The 20,892-nt window shown below is 32.0% G+C and overlaps 1 protein-coding gene across 1 annotated transcript; it reads right to left on the reverse strand.

Moving 5' to 3' along the window:
- Nucleotides 1–10,261: 10,261 nt before the first annotated feature.
- LOC128239104 (ras-related and estrogen-regulated growth inhibitor-like) lies at nucleotides 10,262–18,867 on the reverse strand. The gene is made up of 4 exons (XM_052955572.1): nucleotides 18,379–18,867; nucleotides 17,052–17,108; nucleotides 13,506–13,579; nucleotides 10,262–13,232 (listed from the first exon to the last, which is right to left on the reverse strand). The coding sequence occupies exons 1-4, from the start codon at nucleotides 18,443–18,445 to the stop codon at nucleotides 12,792–12,794; spliced, it is 639 nt and encodes a 212-aa protein (XP_052811532.1). The 5' UTR covers nucleotides 18,446–18,867; the 3' UTR covers nucleotides 10,262–12,791.
- Nucleotides 18,868–20,892: the final 2,025 nt, after the last annotated feature.

Here is a 20,892-nt window from a genome sequence, read left to right on the forward strand (position 1 = left end):
AAACAAAAAGGAGTTACACCCAAGTAATAATTTCATGGTTCATTTAATTCAAAATGATTATAAAAGTCGGACACAGTCGCAGACCATTAAATGCTATACTGACCTCATGCAGTTGGGTTTGCCGCAAGGATGAGGATGGTTAGTTTTGTCACGAGCCAATTGTTAGCTGTCATTATTTAGATCGCATTCGCGTAAGACACATAAGGCGCTGTAACACTAAAACACTATTCAATATGTGACATATTAACAGCGAAAACGGAATCATTTTGGAGGACAAATCGACTTTTACTGAAGAAGTCTGATATGGATACAATAATTAGAGCGATACTGAAATATGTTTAAAAACAATCCTAAAGGCAATTCTACATAATATCATGATCATGTTGTTTTCGGATTTGATTAGAGAATTACATCTCACAAGACTAATTTTCACCATCGACGTCATAATATGTCATCAAAACTGTTTTCCAGTATACCATATGTCAAATAATTTTGGCTTTGAATTAATTTTAAAAACATTTCAATTTAAAAACATTGTAACGCCATTATGATAACGTTCAATGACATATTAAAACGTTAATTAGTGATTTTGAATCGTGTTTCTGATAACGTTGCATAATATATTGTTTTAAAACGTTTTTAAACTCGTTCTAACAGCAACGTATTCATTGGATTACGTATTTACTATACGATGAACTTCGAATATTTATACGAGTGTCACTTTGGCACTCAACTTCAGTCAACACTGAGATCTTTTTTGCTATTCGTTTTCTCACCGATAACATGAATATTACGTTTTAATCACAATGTTTGGTAAACATATAATTCGGCCTCGGGCACGATAATATTAAAATTGATCGAATGCTACTGAGAATGAAAGAGAGGGGATGGTATGGTTACCTTGAAAATGGACTTTCATCGATTTTCGTAATATTCACGGTTCTTAAAGAACATTCTTTCTCTAATATGGGATTCTAATTTGAAGCTCATAACCTTCTGTTGTTCTAAGGTATTTGACATTACAAACCGCACCAAGCCCTTTCCTAGTTAATCGATATATGATAAGAATTTACACCAGATTAATTCATACAATCTGTTATGACGGTAAAATTGGGAGATAGTTGGTAGTTTGTGGTTGATAGGTGGGGGTTCGAGCAGTTACCTTCCTGCTATTCGGTAGTTTGTTGTTCGAATTTTTCAACAACCTGCTAGTTGCAAGTTGGGGATTTGAATATTCAACTGCATAGTAGTTCGATGTTGATGTTGATATTAAGTTCCTTGACCATTTTCAGTTGGTTATTTGCGAATATCGCTGGAGTTTCACATTTTTCTTGTTATATGGTTTAAAGATACTCATGTGAAGAGCTCACGCGCCAAATATTGCTTAGTCAAGAGGTGTAAATAATACGCCTTTTCGTCTCTTGACCCATCTACACATAAGTGTTTTTGTTGCAAACATTGTTATATTTCGTTATTTTTCGTGAATTTGCCAGAAGGTTATTCGAAAAATGCCAATTGTTTATTTGCAAAGGTCCATCTAGTTGGAGATAACGATTATGTCAAGTCCTAAGTTCAAAAAGTACAAGTCAAATTCCGCTAGTTTGTGTCTGCCTGTACATATTGTACCTGTACTGTTTGATGTGTCGGGCGAAAATAACAAAGCAGTACAGAGTCAAGTGTTTTCTGTAACTGAATTATTTGATTTTGTACGCGATCTACTTGCAGCGTAATTAAATGTAAATCATTCTGACATTGTAAACCGTCCATATGTTACCTATGCCTTTGAACAAATGTGTAAAGCGACCAAAATCTTTAATTGTTTATCGAATTGAAAACCGAATTACATGGCAATGAAACATTCAAAATAACACCCCTAACCCCACGCAGATGTATCAAAACTCGTCCAAGAATTCAAGCTTGATTTTATAGATTTAGGTAATTCATGGATACATTATAACTGAATGTATGTTAGTGTTCGAATCGGCGATTTACGGAAAATGGAGTTTGCTGAAGCAAAGCCAATTATTTTTCTGTAAATCGTGCGGGACGGCATTGAGATGCATTGAAATGCAGTTACATACTGGTGCAGGATTTCTACTATTATATACGTTTAATGAAGCTATTATCCTGTTTTGCATTAGCAAAACAACACATCCAAGTCCAAATGAAAAACATAAAAGAGCGAATATATCTAAGCGCACTGTGCTTATAATTTTCTTTAAAAAAGTGATACACGATGGACGTAACATTTCTATGCTTATGTTTGTAAGACACATAAAACTGTGTAGTCAAAGCTAAACTAAAGAAATTAACTGCATCAATTTAAACACGCCGTAACGGTTTTTTTTTACAAATAAATGAATACAACCTCATCAGCCGTCATTGGGTACCGGCGTCTTATTTTCGTGCATCGGCGTTAAACTAGTACTACATGATAGAAAACAACGTACCGAAATAAAATATTACATATTATGTGACCGAGAGATGCAATAAGATCTCTTTGTACTTAAGATTTCTGAAGTATATGAAAGTTTACACTATACAACTAGTTATGTATTTATAAATGACAATCGTATATTACAACAGCATTGCACTTTTCGGTGTGAAAGCCGTTCATCTACACCACAAAACACCACGTGAAGGGTCAAGCTTTGGTCTCGATGATATCAAATTTAACATAAATTTTAAAAAACACTTTAAACGCTTGACCATTTTTTGAAATTTAGTCTAAAGTTTCCATGCATAAAGTTCTCAAACTTTATCATACGGTTACCGGTTTAGTGAAAAATGCTTACCAGAGCTTAACATGTAGTAAAAATCTAATCTTTAAGAATATTACTGTCCAATACAACTGATAAACCCTTTTTTGTATTAAACCAGAAGGCGCATAGCTTATGTATTTGTAGGAGTCCAAACCGGGTCCCTAGAATCAGATTTGTCCCCGCCCGTCCCGAACCTTATTATTTGAATATTGTAAATAATATAAATGACCTTCTTGTCTTAAGCCGTACTGTGCAGAGTCCAGTTAAGATTTTATATTTACTATATGATCCTCGGGTATCCTTTGAAGTTTTGTATAATATTACTCGTGTTTTTTTTTTCAAAATCAAGGTAGGCTTCTAAATGTAACTTATGTCTTTAATGAACATTTACATGACGTTTTGCTTTGTTCGAAATTGTTAGCAATTGGAAAACATCTATGTTTTTAATCTAATGAAATGGCATACTTCGATCACATGTATTTCATCAGAATGTTTTTCCCTTCTTATGTGCAAATGAGCAAACCTAGTTTTATAAAGTATTTATCAGAACGTATTCAGATCTCAAAGATAAACATCTGATGTAAATTTTGATTTCATGTTTAAACAAGATTTTTGAATTAACCGTTCATTTAGAAAGATACGTCAGTTTGATTTATGAATATTATTTTTATAATCTTCCAAATAGTTAAAGCTTGGAATAGCAACACACTTACCTCATGGACTGGGTTATCAGAGACTGAGGGGTGGTATCAATGAGACGAAAATTGAAAGATTTGTGTCTGTAACTACTTACAGAAGGTATGATTTCTGGTTTAAAACACTATGAATAATTTGTTCAATCTACATCTTAAATTGACCATCGCACGTTATAAGTCCATAGTTTTTCTCTTGTTTCGTTAGACACTTTTCGTTTGAACAAGTGCGTAATGCCGGGTCCGTTTCGGCCTTGGTCCGTTTATATATGAAACCTTGTGTAAGAGCCTTGTTATCGCAGTATTACCAGTTCTTTGATTGAAATTGGTAAGATTTGGGTTGTATGCGTGATTTGTTTGTTAGCATGTTTGCCTGTTAGGTTTCTGGGGTTCTCCAGCTTCTGTTAACAGTTCCAAACGGAAAAAATCAGTCCAGAGAGTCGTTTCATCACAAATCATAGGAAAAATTTCGTACATAGAGCAACATTTCAATAATGTTGTACTACTGTTTAGAACATCTCCTAGGAATTAAATCGCTTTTAAGATATTTGATAAAATGGCCTAAAAAATCTAAGCCATGTAGCACAAGTTAAAGTAATGTCACACACGATAACTATAATGCCATGCACTACAAGGTAAGTCAGTTCAAATTAAGGTTCACATTATAAGGTCTTGTGGAAAATACCTATATCTTGTCAATATTTTTAAATTAAATTATGTTCGAATAAGAAAGGATTTACTTTGTTTTTGTAGATAACCCAAACCCTGAAAATGTCACTTTTTTATTGTTTGCATAACAATAACATGGTCTCTCAATATACCAATATTGCACCTAATTAATTTGAAGTCTAGATTTAATATGCATATTGTTCCTCTTTTGATATGAATTGATATAATAATGGTTTAAGTATCAGTCAATAATTCAAACATAGCTTTGGTCGGGGGAGTGGAAAGTGATTCTTCCTGTAATAATATTTTGTTAAACAAGAAAATAATAATAAGTAAACGACTTTATCAAGCGAACATTTTGATAACAAATCTATTTCAAACACACTTAGAAATCCATAAAACTTGACATCTCAAACAGACAAAATATCTCTACCACCATGCGCTTCAACGTTATTACGTAAAACCTGTAATTCATAATGCATTATCAAAATAAAACGAAAACGAAAGCTTAACATTGCAATCATAAATGATTTTGATTTCGAAAAGATTGAGAGGAATCGCGTTTCTATGAGTGTATGGTAATTATTGATCAAAGTATCAGAGTTATTCTTATAATGTTCAAATTTATTTCTAAGATCTTTCAATTTTAAATTAATTTCCAACCGTGAGATATCACCTAATTAAAGATGTAATGATGACTAAAACATGAAAATACTCCCAAAAAAACTGTTTACTTAGTTTATCAAGAAACATATCTCATCTACAGAACTATTGAACACAAGGTATTATCTGATTTTCTGTCTGAGAATATTATGTAAGATGGTCGAGTTACGGAATGTTAATTAAAATATAAACGCTACTAGATACGGCTTAATTTCTTTATATTAAAGCAACAGATTTATACCGGTTCTGACATGTTGGTATTAAATTAATGGTAAACATTTGAAAATTGTATTATAAAGATGGTCTTTGGATCCCAACATATTGAAATGATAGCTTTGGAAACAGGGTTTTAACAAAGTAGTTTGCCTGGCTTATACTTTTCAAGCGAAAAGTTACCCTTCTGTTTGAGGATTTGGCTTTGTCTATGCCATTGCTGGTTAAAATTTGAAATAATTTACAACTCAGTCTATAAGTTACATTTACAATAGAGTAAGATTTTCTTAACTAAGAACTACATTCTGGCCTTCTTTAAATAGGTTTTCTGTTAAATGTAGCTAGATTAATAATAGCTGCAATGCAATAAAGAAACCATTCCATTGAAATTTAACAACTGTGTCTTAAATACTTACTTATTTTTTCATTCTTATAATTTCACTCTCGTCTTTACTCTTTATGAAACGTGTTTATTTTGAAATTTGGTTAATTTATCTTTAAGTAAATTTGTTTTATCACAGTGTTCACCCCAAATCATGAAAATCTATCAAAAGGTCCCAATTACTGTTTTTAAAAATATTTCATTCTGTCGATTATAAGGTACATTTGTTCATTGGGGGGAGTTAAAATGCAAAATGTTTGCTCAGTCATTTCTTGAATCTACAACGACCCCTTGGTATGGTTTTGTTATCTTGGGATTTAAGTTTTACTGTAACAATATGATTTATTGTGTCTGGCTTGGCCATTATTGCGGGTGATTTTTCACCGGTGCAGGTGATATACGTGTTTTATATCGTAAACGTTGCATTACTGTGTTATATACCGAGAAATTACTTTTTTAAGCATCACCAAGAGACGTATGCGAAAACTATTTCTCACAGGTTTTCTTGTAATTTGCATTAAATTTTAGTTTTATTACCCAGACGCTTATTATATATGTTATCTATATACTCTTTACATTTAAACTCGCAACTAATCGCGAAATCTTACGATGCGCTTGGACATGTTAATGAAAACAAACTTAATGTGAGGTTGAATGCTTGTAATCAAATTTAAACCAAATGAGTTCTTACTTTTACCAACCTTGCCAGAGTTGTTACCACAAATTTGGCGAATGATGATGTTCTGATAAATGTTACATTTTAACAATCAATATTGGTTTACTATTATATTTACGATTAGCAAACACTTTCAACAACTTTTTTATTCATTTTATGTTAAGTTACGCGAAAAAGCTTGTATTTGTAATAATATTAATAATATAATATAATAATATTATAAAGGTGGATATCCTTAGAAAAACAACAGATAAGCTGTTAGGAAAACCGAAAATTGTACAAAGTTAATGTTCATGGTTTTGAAATATGTTTGTGTTTATTTTACAAAATATCCCGTAATTATTATAATCGTTTTAAAGAAGAACAATTTTAAGCACAGTTATTACGAATTTTGTGATATTATATTTACATCAGTTAAATTTCATGTTCAAGTATTTACACTACCGGCGAACACATATATCTGAAGGCATATTGGACAACATTGTTCGTGTGACCAAAACAAACGCTCTTCTTCATTTCACAGTGGTAGTGAACTAAGGGCTCGAGTGTGAATTACATAGAAATACACAATATATGTCTAAGTAAGCACATGATTGTGTTTGAAGGTTTATTAACGATTGGTGCCATATGTGCACGCTAAATCTACATATCGAAACTTATTTACAGCATTTCAACATTGGTTTTATGCGAAAAGTTATGGCTGATTTAGCTACGTGTATTTAAAAAAAACATTGCACTAAAAAACTACGATCTTTTGGCAATGTAACAAAGGGCACGAATCATCATCATCATCATCATCATCATCATCATCATCATCATCATCGTTCTTGTCATTTTTAGCAAATCGTTGAAGTACCAAAATATATCGCATAAAATATGACCGTTGACAAACAAATACTAAACGTATATGGTAAAATATGTGCTTCGCTATAAGTTGCTATTGTTATATCAAACACAAACTAACAAAAAAAACGGTTACAGTAAAACACTATTCAAAAGAAAATTGTTCTGTAATTAAGATCAACACATTAATACATCCGTTTTACTACTAAAATATATAAATACGGAACTGAACAATTATTGAAAGATATTGTTACTTATTGGACATTATAATTTATTTTTAGAATAAATTTTAGAACTTTTATATATTTATATACGGTGTTTGCGTTATACTTATGTTTAAACGACGTATGGTAAATCCATTAAATATATTATTCGCTCGTGAAAAACGGTATATGTTAATTTTCATAATATGTTGGGTGATTCTAATTCAGTGTCACTCAATTTGACATATTCCTGTAAGCTCTATCAAGTGAGATATCTTGTCGGCTTGTTAATATTATTGCAAGCTACGATCATTTCATTATAGCTTGCCATCTAAATCATCAAGCACGAGTAATTAAGCTTATTGGGCTTTTACGAACGCCTAATGAATATAAAATAACGGCGTTGTTGATGAGGTCCCATTTTCTCGTTTTCGAGAAATATTCGTTGAAGAACATGAATGGAAAGACTTTGTCCCTTTGCCGTTTTTTAATTATTAGTAATAGCGTTTTTGTATAAATCTCAATAACGGTGACTTTAAATTCTTAAAAGTATATAATTTTAAAAATCAAACAATTAATCATCTTTCAACGTAGTTGTTTAGACTACCATTGTGACTAACATTGTTATGGTTTCAACATAAAACAGCAAACCCATTTTGTGCATCTTCGATTTACAGGCTAAAAGACAAGGATTAAAAGAAACAAAATATACCAGCAAAAAACAGATTTTAACAAAAACTTAGAAAATCTAGGATATCAATTTGTGTTTTCGTTTACCAAAATGGTGCATTGTGGTGAAATATATACATATTTTTTTAATTATATTGACATAAACCAATCATAAAACCTTTGCCATTAGCCGCGCGTCGAGTACACCCCCCCCCCCCACCATTCACCAGTCCTATATCGTAACAAATCACGTAAAATTACGTAAAAACTACATGCTTTCAAAGCCAAGGGAAATAAAGGGAATATATTGACATTACATATAACTCAATTTTACCGGTATGACTTTTATGAAGCGTGTTTGTATATTAATGTATTAATGTTCATGTATTTATGTTTATAAAAAATACATACAGTATAAGAAGACCGCATTCCCATTCAGATTAGCGAAATACTCGCCGTTTTTACCATTGACTATAGACCAATCAACAGTCAATCTCACTCACTCTTACTGTCTACTTCCTATAACGGGGTTAACACCGATTTTATTGAAGCCTGATCGGAGGTTGTGCATCATTGTAAAGTGACCAAGCATGCAACATAAAATTAATTTCTTGGTCTTGTTTGGATTTTCTTTTTCAGATGGCAGTTACGTTATGCCAATTTAATCCTCTAACTTGCTTCGGCTTTACCAGATTTACAACCTGTCCTTTAAACTATCTTAAAATAACATAAAATATTAAGATCAATGTTCTGTAATTTATCTGCCAAAATGCTAATGTTCCGGTATATGTATGATACTCAGACAGAGTTTCATCAGTGCAACAGTACATATAACTGTCAGAAATGGATTTTAAAATTAAATAAATTAAACCAGAAACCATTAATTCCAAAAATATACACAACACATATATATCATATGTATTTTTAAACAACCTCTCTCAATTGAGCTTATTCAAATGTTTCAGAACATTTTACATTCACCGTTACTACGTTTATTATAGCGTTTACTTTATCTATTTATTTCAACGACGTATTTAATTACTTATAGAATAATACATGGTTGACCATGGCTTTTGGTTGATAATTGCCCAAGTGGAAGATATAATTGCCCGAGGGCTTTAGCCCAAGGGCAATTATTTTCACTGGGGGCAATGTATGTTACTCAGACAGAGTTTCATTAATGCAACAGTACATATAACTGTCAGAAAATGGATTTTAAATCCATATATATGTATAATACATATGTTTTGTCATTTGTCAATGATTTCAAAAGGATTTAAAAACATGATTTTGTGGAATAATGAAGGATATGTCATATCATAAAGTCTGAAAATGAGATATAACAAAATGGTTTTAAATGGCATTAGCTGCGGAAATATCGAGTGAATGGAAATCAAAATAGCAAACCTTTTCATTCGTGATTTCATAATAAGCCTGCAATTTTTCAATTCTTCAAATATTTCCTGTTTTATATCGGCTGATTGTGATGTTCATTTCAATAGATGAGCACAGCTAGGGTCGATCAAGCCTAGGAGCAGTTTCATAAGAATCTCGGCTTGACTGACCCTAGCAATTTCGCTGGACTATTTAACATTTCTCAGCGAATAAAGTAAAAACACGTTTCAACAAGACATGTTCTTGTCTCTGACTCTGCTTTATGGCCTTTACCGAATTTAAACATCCGGTACGGTTTCTGGTAGTGCTCGTTACTGAAACACGGTGGCCATTTTCATTTTCGACAGTGTGCACGTTCTCGTCTTCGTGAGCCAATTATGCCATAATCGCCCTGAATTGACGTGACTTGCCGTGATAATCGCACGGGTGGAGACGATATTCATTAATGCGGGAACGAATTTCTACAGTAAAATGTTACTATTTATAGTAACACGTGTATTATTTGCATTTAAATGTGTGAGGTGTGCGTGCATTCACTTCAGAACCCTTGTTTTAAAACATACAGCGTGTGAGGCTGACTATCATTCTATTTTTGGTTTCTGATACAAGGCCGGATATCTACATTGGAAAAGGCACATGTTTGCAGTTAGGTTAATGAAGACATGAATAACTGTCAGTGTGTCTTGTATACGTTCAAATTAAATGATATTTAATTAAATTAAGCGCTAACGAACGCATGGGATGATAGGTTAAAATTAAGTAATATTTTATCAAATTAAGCATTAATAAACGCATGGGGTGTTGTTTATCACATTCAAATAAGTGTACGGGAAAAAAAATTGGCGCTCAGCCATTTTCTATTTCGACGCATTTTTTATAATCATGCATAAAGGAGTAGACAGAAAAATACCAACAGAGCCACGCTTCAATTAAGAATGTCAGTCGTAGTTTCAAAATATTAATCATGTAGGAATATCAATGTTGGTAACAATATATCTACTGTTTCCTCAAATGTGTTATTAACAACAACAAAAACAACAAAAACAATGACCTTTGATACTACGGCGCAATTTTTATATCGCAACAACCAGATCACTTGTAATCATAGAACAAACTAAATATATATATATGTTTTTTCTATGACGCTCGTGAAATAAAATACGATCTTACACTGAAATAAACAAATATCCTCTATTTCATGCGTGTGAGTTGTCACTCTTTGGTTAAACAAGTGCATAATTCTGTGTGGTCCGTTTTCAAATGTATAAATCATTTAATCACGTGATAGAAAACCGCGGTATTTTTCCGCGGATATCAGTAGATTAGTTAATTGTTTCAAATACAATAAACCTGATGTCTAAGTGCCACTTAATGTTAAGATTAGAGTCTGGAAGCAGCATTTTGACTTATTCCCACCATTTGTCACCAATGTTTATATTCAATATAAGTTTTAGCTTATTAGTCCAATATTAATCAGTTCTTTATGCCAATTGGACTCCACATTTCAAACGTGTGGACATCAGTCGAACGGGGCATACTTTTGTACAATCAGAAACGTGTATAACCATGTCACAACCTTGTTTTCGTAGTTCGTTCAGCGTGTTCATTAACAATGACCAATTCATGCAGAGTCCTAGGACGGATTTTGCATCCAGGAGATATTTAACAATGCTGTGCTAATTAAAAAGAATATCCTCTGTGTGTAATTGCTGCTATGATTCTAGATAAAATGGCCCCTAGATGATAAAAGTCATGTTAAATAAAAAGATGTCTTGTAACACAACGTAATTGTTATGGCATGTAGCACATGTTAAGTCATTTGACTTTAAGATACACCTTATTAGTTTGAAGTTAAGAATTGAAGTATGTATAGTACATATTTGGACCTAACTTGGAGAAAAATTGTAAAATAGCTACTATGTTATTAAATGTTGTAGTCAGTCAAAACCCTAAGGGTTTTTTTTGTCGAGATATTGAAAAAATAAACTTTATGTTAAAATATTTGTTAGAAAGTAAATTGTCATACTTATCATACCTTAATCAGTATCGCAAATATTCGGTAGCAAAATTTCATAAGGTATTTATTTAGCCTAGCAAAGTTGAAATATTAGGGAAAGTACAACAAAAATTATCAATTGAATGTTACTGCAAATTGTAACATAAATCTTTAACATTCGACAAAGGACGAAATCGCGTTTATTTGAATGCGATGTAAATATTTATTTTAGTATCAATTTACCTTAGCAGACTTATTTATATTATGCAAAAAAAATTCAAGATCTTTCCGATTGAGATATAATTTCGAACTGTTCAATATCTTCCAATAAAAGATGTTATGATGAAATTAAACATTAATATACTCCCTGAAAAACCGTTTAACGTAGATAATGCAGAAACATCATTAGCTAATTTAAAAGATCTTATCCACAAAGCTCTTGAACTTAAGGTATTATCGGATTTTCTGTCTGAGAATATAATGTAGGATAGGTGTACTACGTGAAAATAATTGAAACATAATGTCGGCTAAATATGGCTTTATGTAGGCGAATTACGTGATACAGGATGTTATTTGAAATCAAAGGCTATTAAAAAAAAGTGTTCTACTTTTATATAAATGCAACATATTTCTACCGGTTCTGACATGACAACTACATGTTTTATCCTTAATTTCAAGATTTGTCGTTGTCTTTGCTATTGCGTTTAAAATATTAATGTGTATAATCGTTACATTTACAATATACTAATATTTCATTTCCTAGGTAAATCAATCAGGCCTTCTACGAGTATATTAAAGTCTCCCTTCTGTCCAATGCAGTTAGATATAAAAAAAAAAGCTGCAGTAATGTGGAAACCCCACCCTGGAAATTAAATTATTTGCGATATACTTGTTTTATGTTTTCATTTTTATAATACGACACTTTAAACTTATTTATTTTTGTATTTTGTATCCCATCCTATAGGTGTAATGTCCATTTATGTGCCGAGTTTGTCAATAAACTTTGAACTTGAATTTGTTAATCGACTTCGGAATAATATTACTGAAAACGGTAAGCCTAGTATTGAAACTCTATTTTGATTGAAAGAAAACAATCCAGTAAAAGATGATTACATATAGATATTAAACATACATTATATTTTCCGGAAATAATCATATAGTATTACTGACACTTTTTATTTATCACGCCAGCAGCCAGTATCTTTGAGTATCTGCTATGATGGATACAATACAAAAACAAATATTGAGCGAATAATTCACTCAACGATTTTGTTTTCTAAACAAATATATCTTTGTATCAAGGCTTTTATGCTCTTGTGAACATGGGTATATCAAAAAGGTAAAACATATCAATTGGGTATTGTTCTCACTATTTATCTTTCCATCACTAAAGCTTTGATAAAAAAATACAGCGCTTACTTTTAGTAAAAAATGATTATAGTTCAAACCCTGTTCAAATGTGTTGATGTTTTTGTAATTAAAGCAGTGGTTGCACTAATCAACATATGAACGTGCACATAGTGAATATAATAATGCAGATACAATATATCTAATAAATACTTACGGCACCAAACTGTTATAATACTTATTCAAGCGTTTTATCATTATTTAATATGTGTTTGCCTTCACTAAAATGTATCGCTATGGCTACGATTTATTCTTTTCTTAAATGCTTTCTTCATGCTGTAAAGTTTTGAGCGGGGCTTATTATCAGCTATTGCCAGTTGATTAGAAGTATTCATATTTTTCACAAAGTCTCTCTTGATTTGACACATTATTTCATCCATAACTTCCAGCACCCCCTGACAGGTCTCCGCCACGGATATTTCAAATTTAGGACAATCAAATTTCTGTCCAAAATCACTCGATTCCTCGTCATTGACTTCACGAGCAGAGATAAGGTCACTTTTGTTTCCCACCAATGTCAAAGGACAGTCCCGACCTTTAACCTTTGTAATAATGTCCTTGACCTCTGATAAGTAGGTCAAACTTGCTCGATCAGTGAGTGAGTAGATGAGAATGTAACCGTCACCCCATTTGGTGTGCTTTTCGATTGTTTCCGAGGACAGCTGAAAATAAAGATACAACGGAAATAACGTTTTAATCTTAACATTTTGTGAAAACTAATAGCTGCCTAGGGTACAGCATATATTTTAATATTGGTGAATAATGTTTATACTCTTCATGGTGTCTCTTTATTGTCACCAGTGGACGTTTTGTTTTTATTGGTAGAGTTTTGCTACATAATATGTCACTTCAGAATATGCATATTTAACTTTAATCTGTGAATGAATGAAGAAATATAATGGTGTAACAAAATTTCATATAGAAATTCACCCTACCCTTGCTCCAGTGTCAAGGATGTCCAAGGTAATTTCATCTCTTGGTGTAGGAAGATGACGTGTGTACACCATCTCTGAAAATAAATATTTAGCAGTAGTAATGTAGAAGCAGTAGCAATAACAATAGCAGTAGTATCAGCAGAAGCAATTATACAAATATTGGTGATGGGGTGGAGGAGAAAGTGGTATAGGTAACAGTACAAGAATTTTGCTACATTGATTTTTCAATAAAACCAAAACAAAACCAGTCAAAAAACCTGAACAAGCAGGCAGGCTCTGTTTTAGGGCAAAACAGACACTCAAACTTGAACAAATGTATTGACAACTTTTCACAGATGTAAGTAGAAACACCACCTGAGGATAGTGTATGCGTCGGACAGGGCTATTACAAGGTGGTGTCTGTCATCGTTTCTGTGAGATGTTTCCTCTGTCATTTCCTCAATCTTGTCAAATAAAACTAAACATAGGAACGCTAAACACTCGAAGATAATTATAATGGTATTTATGATTTTTAGACATTCTTTTTGAAGCTTTTATATCATGAATTGTGCTCAAAAAGAAAATCAATCTGGTTTGTAGGTTTATAGAAAAGAAAGAGTCGTAGCCGTGGCAAATTTGCTTGCTCTCTTTTCAAAAAATACGAATGGTTGATCAATGTCAATAGCGATTGCTAGTTCAATCATTTTCTTTTTAAAACACATTTTATCTTAAATCAATATTCATAAGTATATTTTTTATACTTGACATTATGATCTACCTTTATATGTTTATACTCAGTATAATCACATTTGTAAGTTATAACAGGTAGTGGGTGTCAGTTTTCAGACCAAGGGGCAAGGACCGGAGTCACAAAGTAGCCAACAAGCGACTCACAACTTCACAAGCTATGACATACCATTTTGGTCTCATTCTAATATATGTTATGTATAAAAATGGGCACTTGTATATTTAGTGTTATACCTCTTTTGCAATATCATATATGAGAAGTGTACTGCTATCACAGATGCACAACTCTTTTTCATGAACAAAGCTACTCCGCTGTGTCAAAATGTACACCTTTATCTCATAAATAAATCTAAATTTAGAGGTACATTTTTATTGCGGCAGCACTATCGGCTAAAGGCGATATTTGACATAAATGGTTCGTCATAACAAACACGGGAATGATATGATATTAAAAACAAATCTACGTATATGAGAAAGTTCAGTTGTGTTTTTTAAACAACATTTGTGATTAAAAGTATTTGAATGTATAAGGTTTGCGTGCATTCACTTCGAAATCTTGAATGTTTCAAAGGGGCACAACATATGTTGTTTAATGATCAAAATAATGATAAGCATTTGATTTGTTTACATACAAAAAACTGTAAGGGATATTTTGGCGCTCTTGTAATGGGGAATTTTTTTTGATAAAAAAATGCCAATAAGTTAATCATTGTAATGTATTAAAATTAAAAAAGGTTCAACCTATAGTGTACCCCTAAAACAAATACCATTTTTAGTGGGGTTTAACATCCTTTGTTTCTTGGTTTCTCAAATGCGGGCGGGTATCACTAATAAATTTACCAATGTTTGAATAGAAAGTAAAGAAAATCTATGTGTTTTGTATAAGGTAAAACTCGATCATATTAATCCAGTTAAGCGTGAATGGATACTAAAAAGATGTTTATTGTATGGCAGATATGTTGGATTCCAGCTAGTTTCTTTACATTCGTTCGAAGCATTCATAATAGGTCAATTCTGTTAATGCATAGTGGAGAAGAAAGTAAAGACAACAGCAGCGCCCCATTTCAATTAAAGATGTAAGTTGTATCTTCAAACATCATAAATCAGTTGACACTTCAATGTTGGCAACATGTGAATTTTGTTGTCTTCTCAACTGTAGTATAAACAGTTCTACTTCATTTTATTATAAGTGCACTTTTTGAGTGCTTTTCTATAGACAATGAAAACTAAGACACTAAAAACTTTATTATATGTAAGCGCTTTTCGCTTAGCAGGTGAGTACTTCTCTCTGGGTTATGTTCCGTTTTTTTTGTTTGTATAAAAGATTTAAACGCGTGATAGAAAAAAGCGTTGATTAACCCACCGACGTTTAATTGATAAATATCGTAAAAAGCGATAAGAACCTTCTGTCTTAGGACAAGTTCAAGCAAAGTCTAATATTAGATTGATATTGATGTGGAATGGCATGTATGTAAGTTTGTTTGATAGCCCGTTTGAAGAAAGCTTTATTAATATTGTGATAATAAGCATTATTATAACAAGTTCACAAGTTAAATGTAGGTATAAGGTTATAGTGTTTGATCCTGTTTTATGTCGTAATTATTGCAGTCAAACATTCACGCACCGTAGAACTATCAAATCGTTAAAACAGCTGTAATGAGTATAAAATTGAATACTCAGTATACAATCGAAAAAGGCCAGCGGACCGTTTCATCCAAATGCCAGGAATGAGTTCGAACCTAGGGCAGACTTTCAACAATGCAATGTAATCCTTTTAAAAATCTTTCCAAGGTTTATAATCGCCCCCGGATAATTGAAATCATGTAGCACACGATTAGGTGATGTCTTGCAAACTACAAGTCAAATAGTATGCCATGTAACCCAAGCTTAGTTAGCTATGTTACACCTGATTAGTTTGGTCGATCTTGGCCATATTTTGACAACAATTGATATAAGAATGATTTCTCAATATAACAATATTATTTGACAGCAAATAGTGTGTGATATTAAATAGGTCTACCAAAGTAATTCAAGAAATACAATAAAGATATGTTTTTGAAAGCACTAACTCATTAATATGGTTTTAATGAAAACTGCAATTATATGGCAAGTAGTATTGTTTTTCTGAGAAGATTCAAAGAACTCTTGTTCCTTCGAGTGAGCGTTAGTTGTTAATCAACGTTTCACGTTATCATAGCAAAATTATTGGTATAAAGTATGGATGTTTTTTTATAATATCTTGCAGACTTAGACATAATTCCTAAAGTGTACGTATAAGCATTGCATATAAGCATAACGCTGTTTTTTAAAAGCTGTTATATCAATGTGATTAATTTCTTCCATGTTGTATGTTTACACTTTTGTCGCGAAAATACGAATATACGACCAAAGGAATATTTACTGAAATAACGAAAGTACGTTATAAGTATAACGGCGATTTTATATCACCACAACCAAGAAAAACTAATATTGTTAAGCTTTCACTTAACTTTTCTGACGACCTTTATCAAGTCCCATAATGTGTATAAACATGTATAGTATGACGCCTCGATACGTGTTTACACAGCGAGTTCGACGTGAAGCGTACACTTATAATAGTTGATATTCATTACACGTCTTAATAGGCATTTACCAGTTAACCAATAGTATATCAGTCTTATTTACTATTTATGTCATTTCCTTGTGTTTACACAGGTCGATAAACAACGATATTATCCCGCAATCGCAGTTTCGACGAGTAAAACAAGTTGTTGTATCCATTAAATGTATCTAAGGTATTTAGGTTATATATGTATATGTATCTTACGGATCATATATTACCTTTATCCCTGTCATAATCTCCAATAAACCTCTTAGTAATGTATCGGACTGCAAAAGCTGAAAATGGAAAAATGTACAGAGTTAGTGAATATGTATATAAATTAAATATGATCTAATCCATTGTGGGTCTTTTTCGGCGGAGATATTTTCATCGTTTGCGTTCAAGTAGTTAAAAAACGGGTGAACTATTCTTATTCGTATGCAGTTATTTTCAAGGATCTTTCAAATGATTTAATATATACAAACATATTGAAGAAATTAATCAAATTATGAACATTTTTTCTATTACTTGTACAATAGCGATACAAACCTTATATGTAGTTTGGTTTGTCTGGCAAATGTCTCAAAGATGTGTAATACAGTATGGATAACCGTTGCAAAGTGGACAGAAAGTTGTCATTGATAGGCTTAATTCATATTGAGTTGAGTATTGAATTGTTTTAACAAACACGTGAAGCACTGCATTGCTCATGCACCGTGATGTATTAGCGCCATTGACGCTCTGAATGTGTGTAGTCTTTAAATCCAACAATACAGTTTAGAAACAATATTATTTGAAGCATTTTACCAATACACCATTTTTAAACATATGTATCAGTATAAAACTTTCTGTAATCATTCATTGACTTTCCTATTTAAACATGTGCATTTATGGCTTATTTATTCTAGAAAACTATCTAAGGCAAATTGCTAAGACAGGAAATATAACAAGTATGTTACTTGCATCCAGGTACAAAGTCCAGCATAAGTTGCCGACGAAATATTCAAAACAACGACTTTATATCAATTAGATTAAGTTGTATATGTAATCAAATTCCGTATGAGGGCCAAAATAATGTATTGATTTCAGAAGATGGCATTTCTTTTAAACCAGCTACAAACTATCTGAAGCTAATGTATAAAATATGTTTAAGTTGTTCACAAATTACCATTCGAATCGGTTAGTTTGCATGTTTATTGGTTAAAAGAAATTATTGGATAAATATTTACCAATGAATCAACTTTTCGGCTTACATTGACCACCTCTTAGAATAAACCACCTTTGTACAATTGGTTGCATAATAATTAATTTAACCAATGATATGATCTAAACAGATAAAAATCTAATATTTATAAGATTCATGTCTATACAGAAAATAATATCACGCTGGAAATAAGTAAAATAATATTTTCATCGATGCTTAATATTCAATCAAATGCATTAATTAGCAATAATTATAAAAGATAGTTGTAAGATGTGTTTTATATATTTCTGTTACTTTATTAAAGTCATTTGATACGAAATGGAAGTACTGATATATTCATAAATAAATTAACGTTATCTTACCTGTTTTTCCGACACCACTGGCCCCTAGTAACACAATTCGAGCCCCGGTAAACCGTTTTTGAGACATTTTCTTTACTTAAAAAATCTCCAACGTCAGTCCTTTATTTGTTTATGTATATGTCCATCTTTCTTAGCAGTCTTTGGAACGCATACAAATCCGTCGACTCATTTCAAGTTGTCCGTTGGCTAGACTAAGACCACGAGCAGAATATTAATTAGTATTTTTCTATTGTTCCAGGCACCTAACACATAAACTTAAGAGTATATTAAACACTTTGATCCAGGCTTCTAGTTTTGTTTACGTCGCACTCTCCAAATAAACTTTCAAAAAAAAATAACCTCAAAATGAATACCTAGAGGTGTTTAATATCAATTAATGGTTTACAAATGTATTTGTCTCTCTTTGTTCTTCGTCAGTGGATAACCAAAAGTTATACGTCAAATGTACTTGATGAAATACCTGTAAATTTTAATATAAGTCTTGTTATGTTTCACGTGATAGGAGAACGCATGTTTCTACCTGGAGAGTTTCTTTCAAGTAAATCAACAAGTTTTCCAAACTTTCGGCAATAGCTCAAATGTGTGTGTCTCCTGGTTTCAATCAAAGAAACAGATCATAGAAACTATTGCGTCATTTCAACCCTGTATATTATTTTTTTATTATTATTTTAGCGTAAATTGCAAATACTTACACCTTAACTTCCATTGTTAACTAACCTGCCTTATGGCATTTTCGAATATTTTCCGATAAATGCAATATCTTCGGATATGTTCGGATATGTTCGGATAGAGAATCATAGCATAGTAGTATACATGTAAATTGAAAAAAAAAAGTTTTATATTTAAGTCAAGTTCATTCGTGTTTTTGAACTTATTTTTTATCGAATACATGAACTATAATTCGCAAAATACCCGTATATTTTCACATGCTTTCTGCTACCATATCATGTATATTAATCAAGTTCACAAAAGGCAAATACATTGCTTAACGATCTCGTATGACCGGCGATAAGCGAAATACAAACATCGGAAAATAATGGGGGGGGGCGGTAATAAATTCGTTTAACAGTTAGGCTCATGCATGTTAAATGTCGTTTTAAAAGGTTTAACACAGTTAAATGATTCAGAGAGTTGTTATCACAAAAAATCATTTTGCTTACATAACTAAATTTATCCGTAGACACTTCCCAAGTAGAAAATGCAAAAATATACAATATATGCCTGAAAGCCGTCTGTAATCAAAGCTGTATATGTTATTTTACAGATATCAGACATCATGTTTAGTTTGCAAATGTTGTTATGTCTGCGAAGTTTCAACGTAGCAATTTTTACTAAAACTTACCAAGAGCATGATTTTTCTTGCCCATAAATGCAAATTCAAATTTAACAAAAAAGAAACAAATAAATTTCTGTAAAAGTTTTACGTGCTAATTATCCAGACCAATATGGGGGCTTTCAAAATGAATTTTATCCTTGCATGATCAATGTATTGAAAAAACTACCGATTTAAAAAAATACTGCAATCAAACTTCTGCAAATCATTCTAAAAATGGGAATGACGTTTAAACTCTCTTTTTTCATGGTCTTACTTGAGACTCGCACCTGTACAGCATTTTCAATATGCAATAAGCGACGGCAATCCAATCAGATGCACACATTTAACCTACTACGTTATACTTTGTTTCAGATAATGTAAACAGCGTAATGCATATACAGATGCAATTTGAAGTTTTCTAACAATCTTCTAATTGATGTTTGATAGAAAATATAGTGAATGTTTCTGCACCGCAAATTATTCGATTTTTGTTCAGAAAAATATTTTCTCGACCGCCTTTTAAACGTATCAAAATCCAACCCAGATGTAAGTTTGTCCTCGTGGGTATATTTGCCCCCCCCCCGTCAAAATTGAAGGTAAAAACGCAACACTCTTTTGTTTCATGCTGTAATTATCGCTTTAAGATGCATCTACTCAGAGATTTGATAAAAAGAAAAAAAGAGTTGCACCAAAATAATAATTTCATGGTACATTTAATAAAAAAAATCGAACACAGTCGCAAACCATTAAATGGATGCTTCCCTCATGCATGGGGGAGTGTTAGTTTTGTCACGAGGCAATGATAAGCTTTCATCATTTACCATCGCCTCCGAGTTAGACACATAAGGCTCTGTAACACTAAAATTCTATGAAATATTGGACATATTAACAGCGAAAAGGGAATCATATTGGAGGTCAAAGTGACTTTGACCGAAGTAATACATGAAATATATTGACAAACATATCGATACTGAAATATGTTTCAGAATAATTCTAAACGGAATTCTACATACTATTATGAGCATGTTGTTTTCGGATTGTTTAAATGGATACATCTCATAGGACAATGGAAAAATCCAACACATAATTACAAAATATGTCATCAAAACTATTTTTGCGTATGTTAAATCATTTTGACTTTGAATTCATTTGGAAAACATCGCAACGCCATTATAGTAACGTTTCAGTGACATTTTAGA

The sequence above is a fragment of the Mya arenaria genome, chromosome 6 (genome assembly GCF_026914265.1).
Source record: "Mya arenaria isolate MELC-2E11 chromosome 6, ASM2691426v1".
Taxonomy (NCBI): Eukaryota; Metazoa; Mollusca; class Bivalvia; order Myida; family Myidae; genus Mya; species Mya arenaria.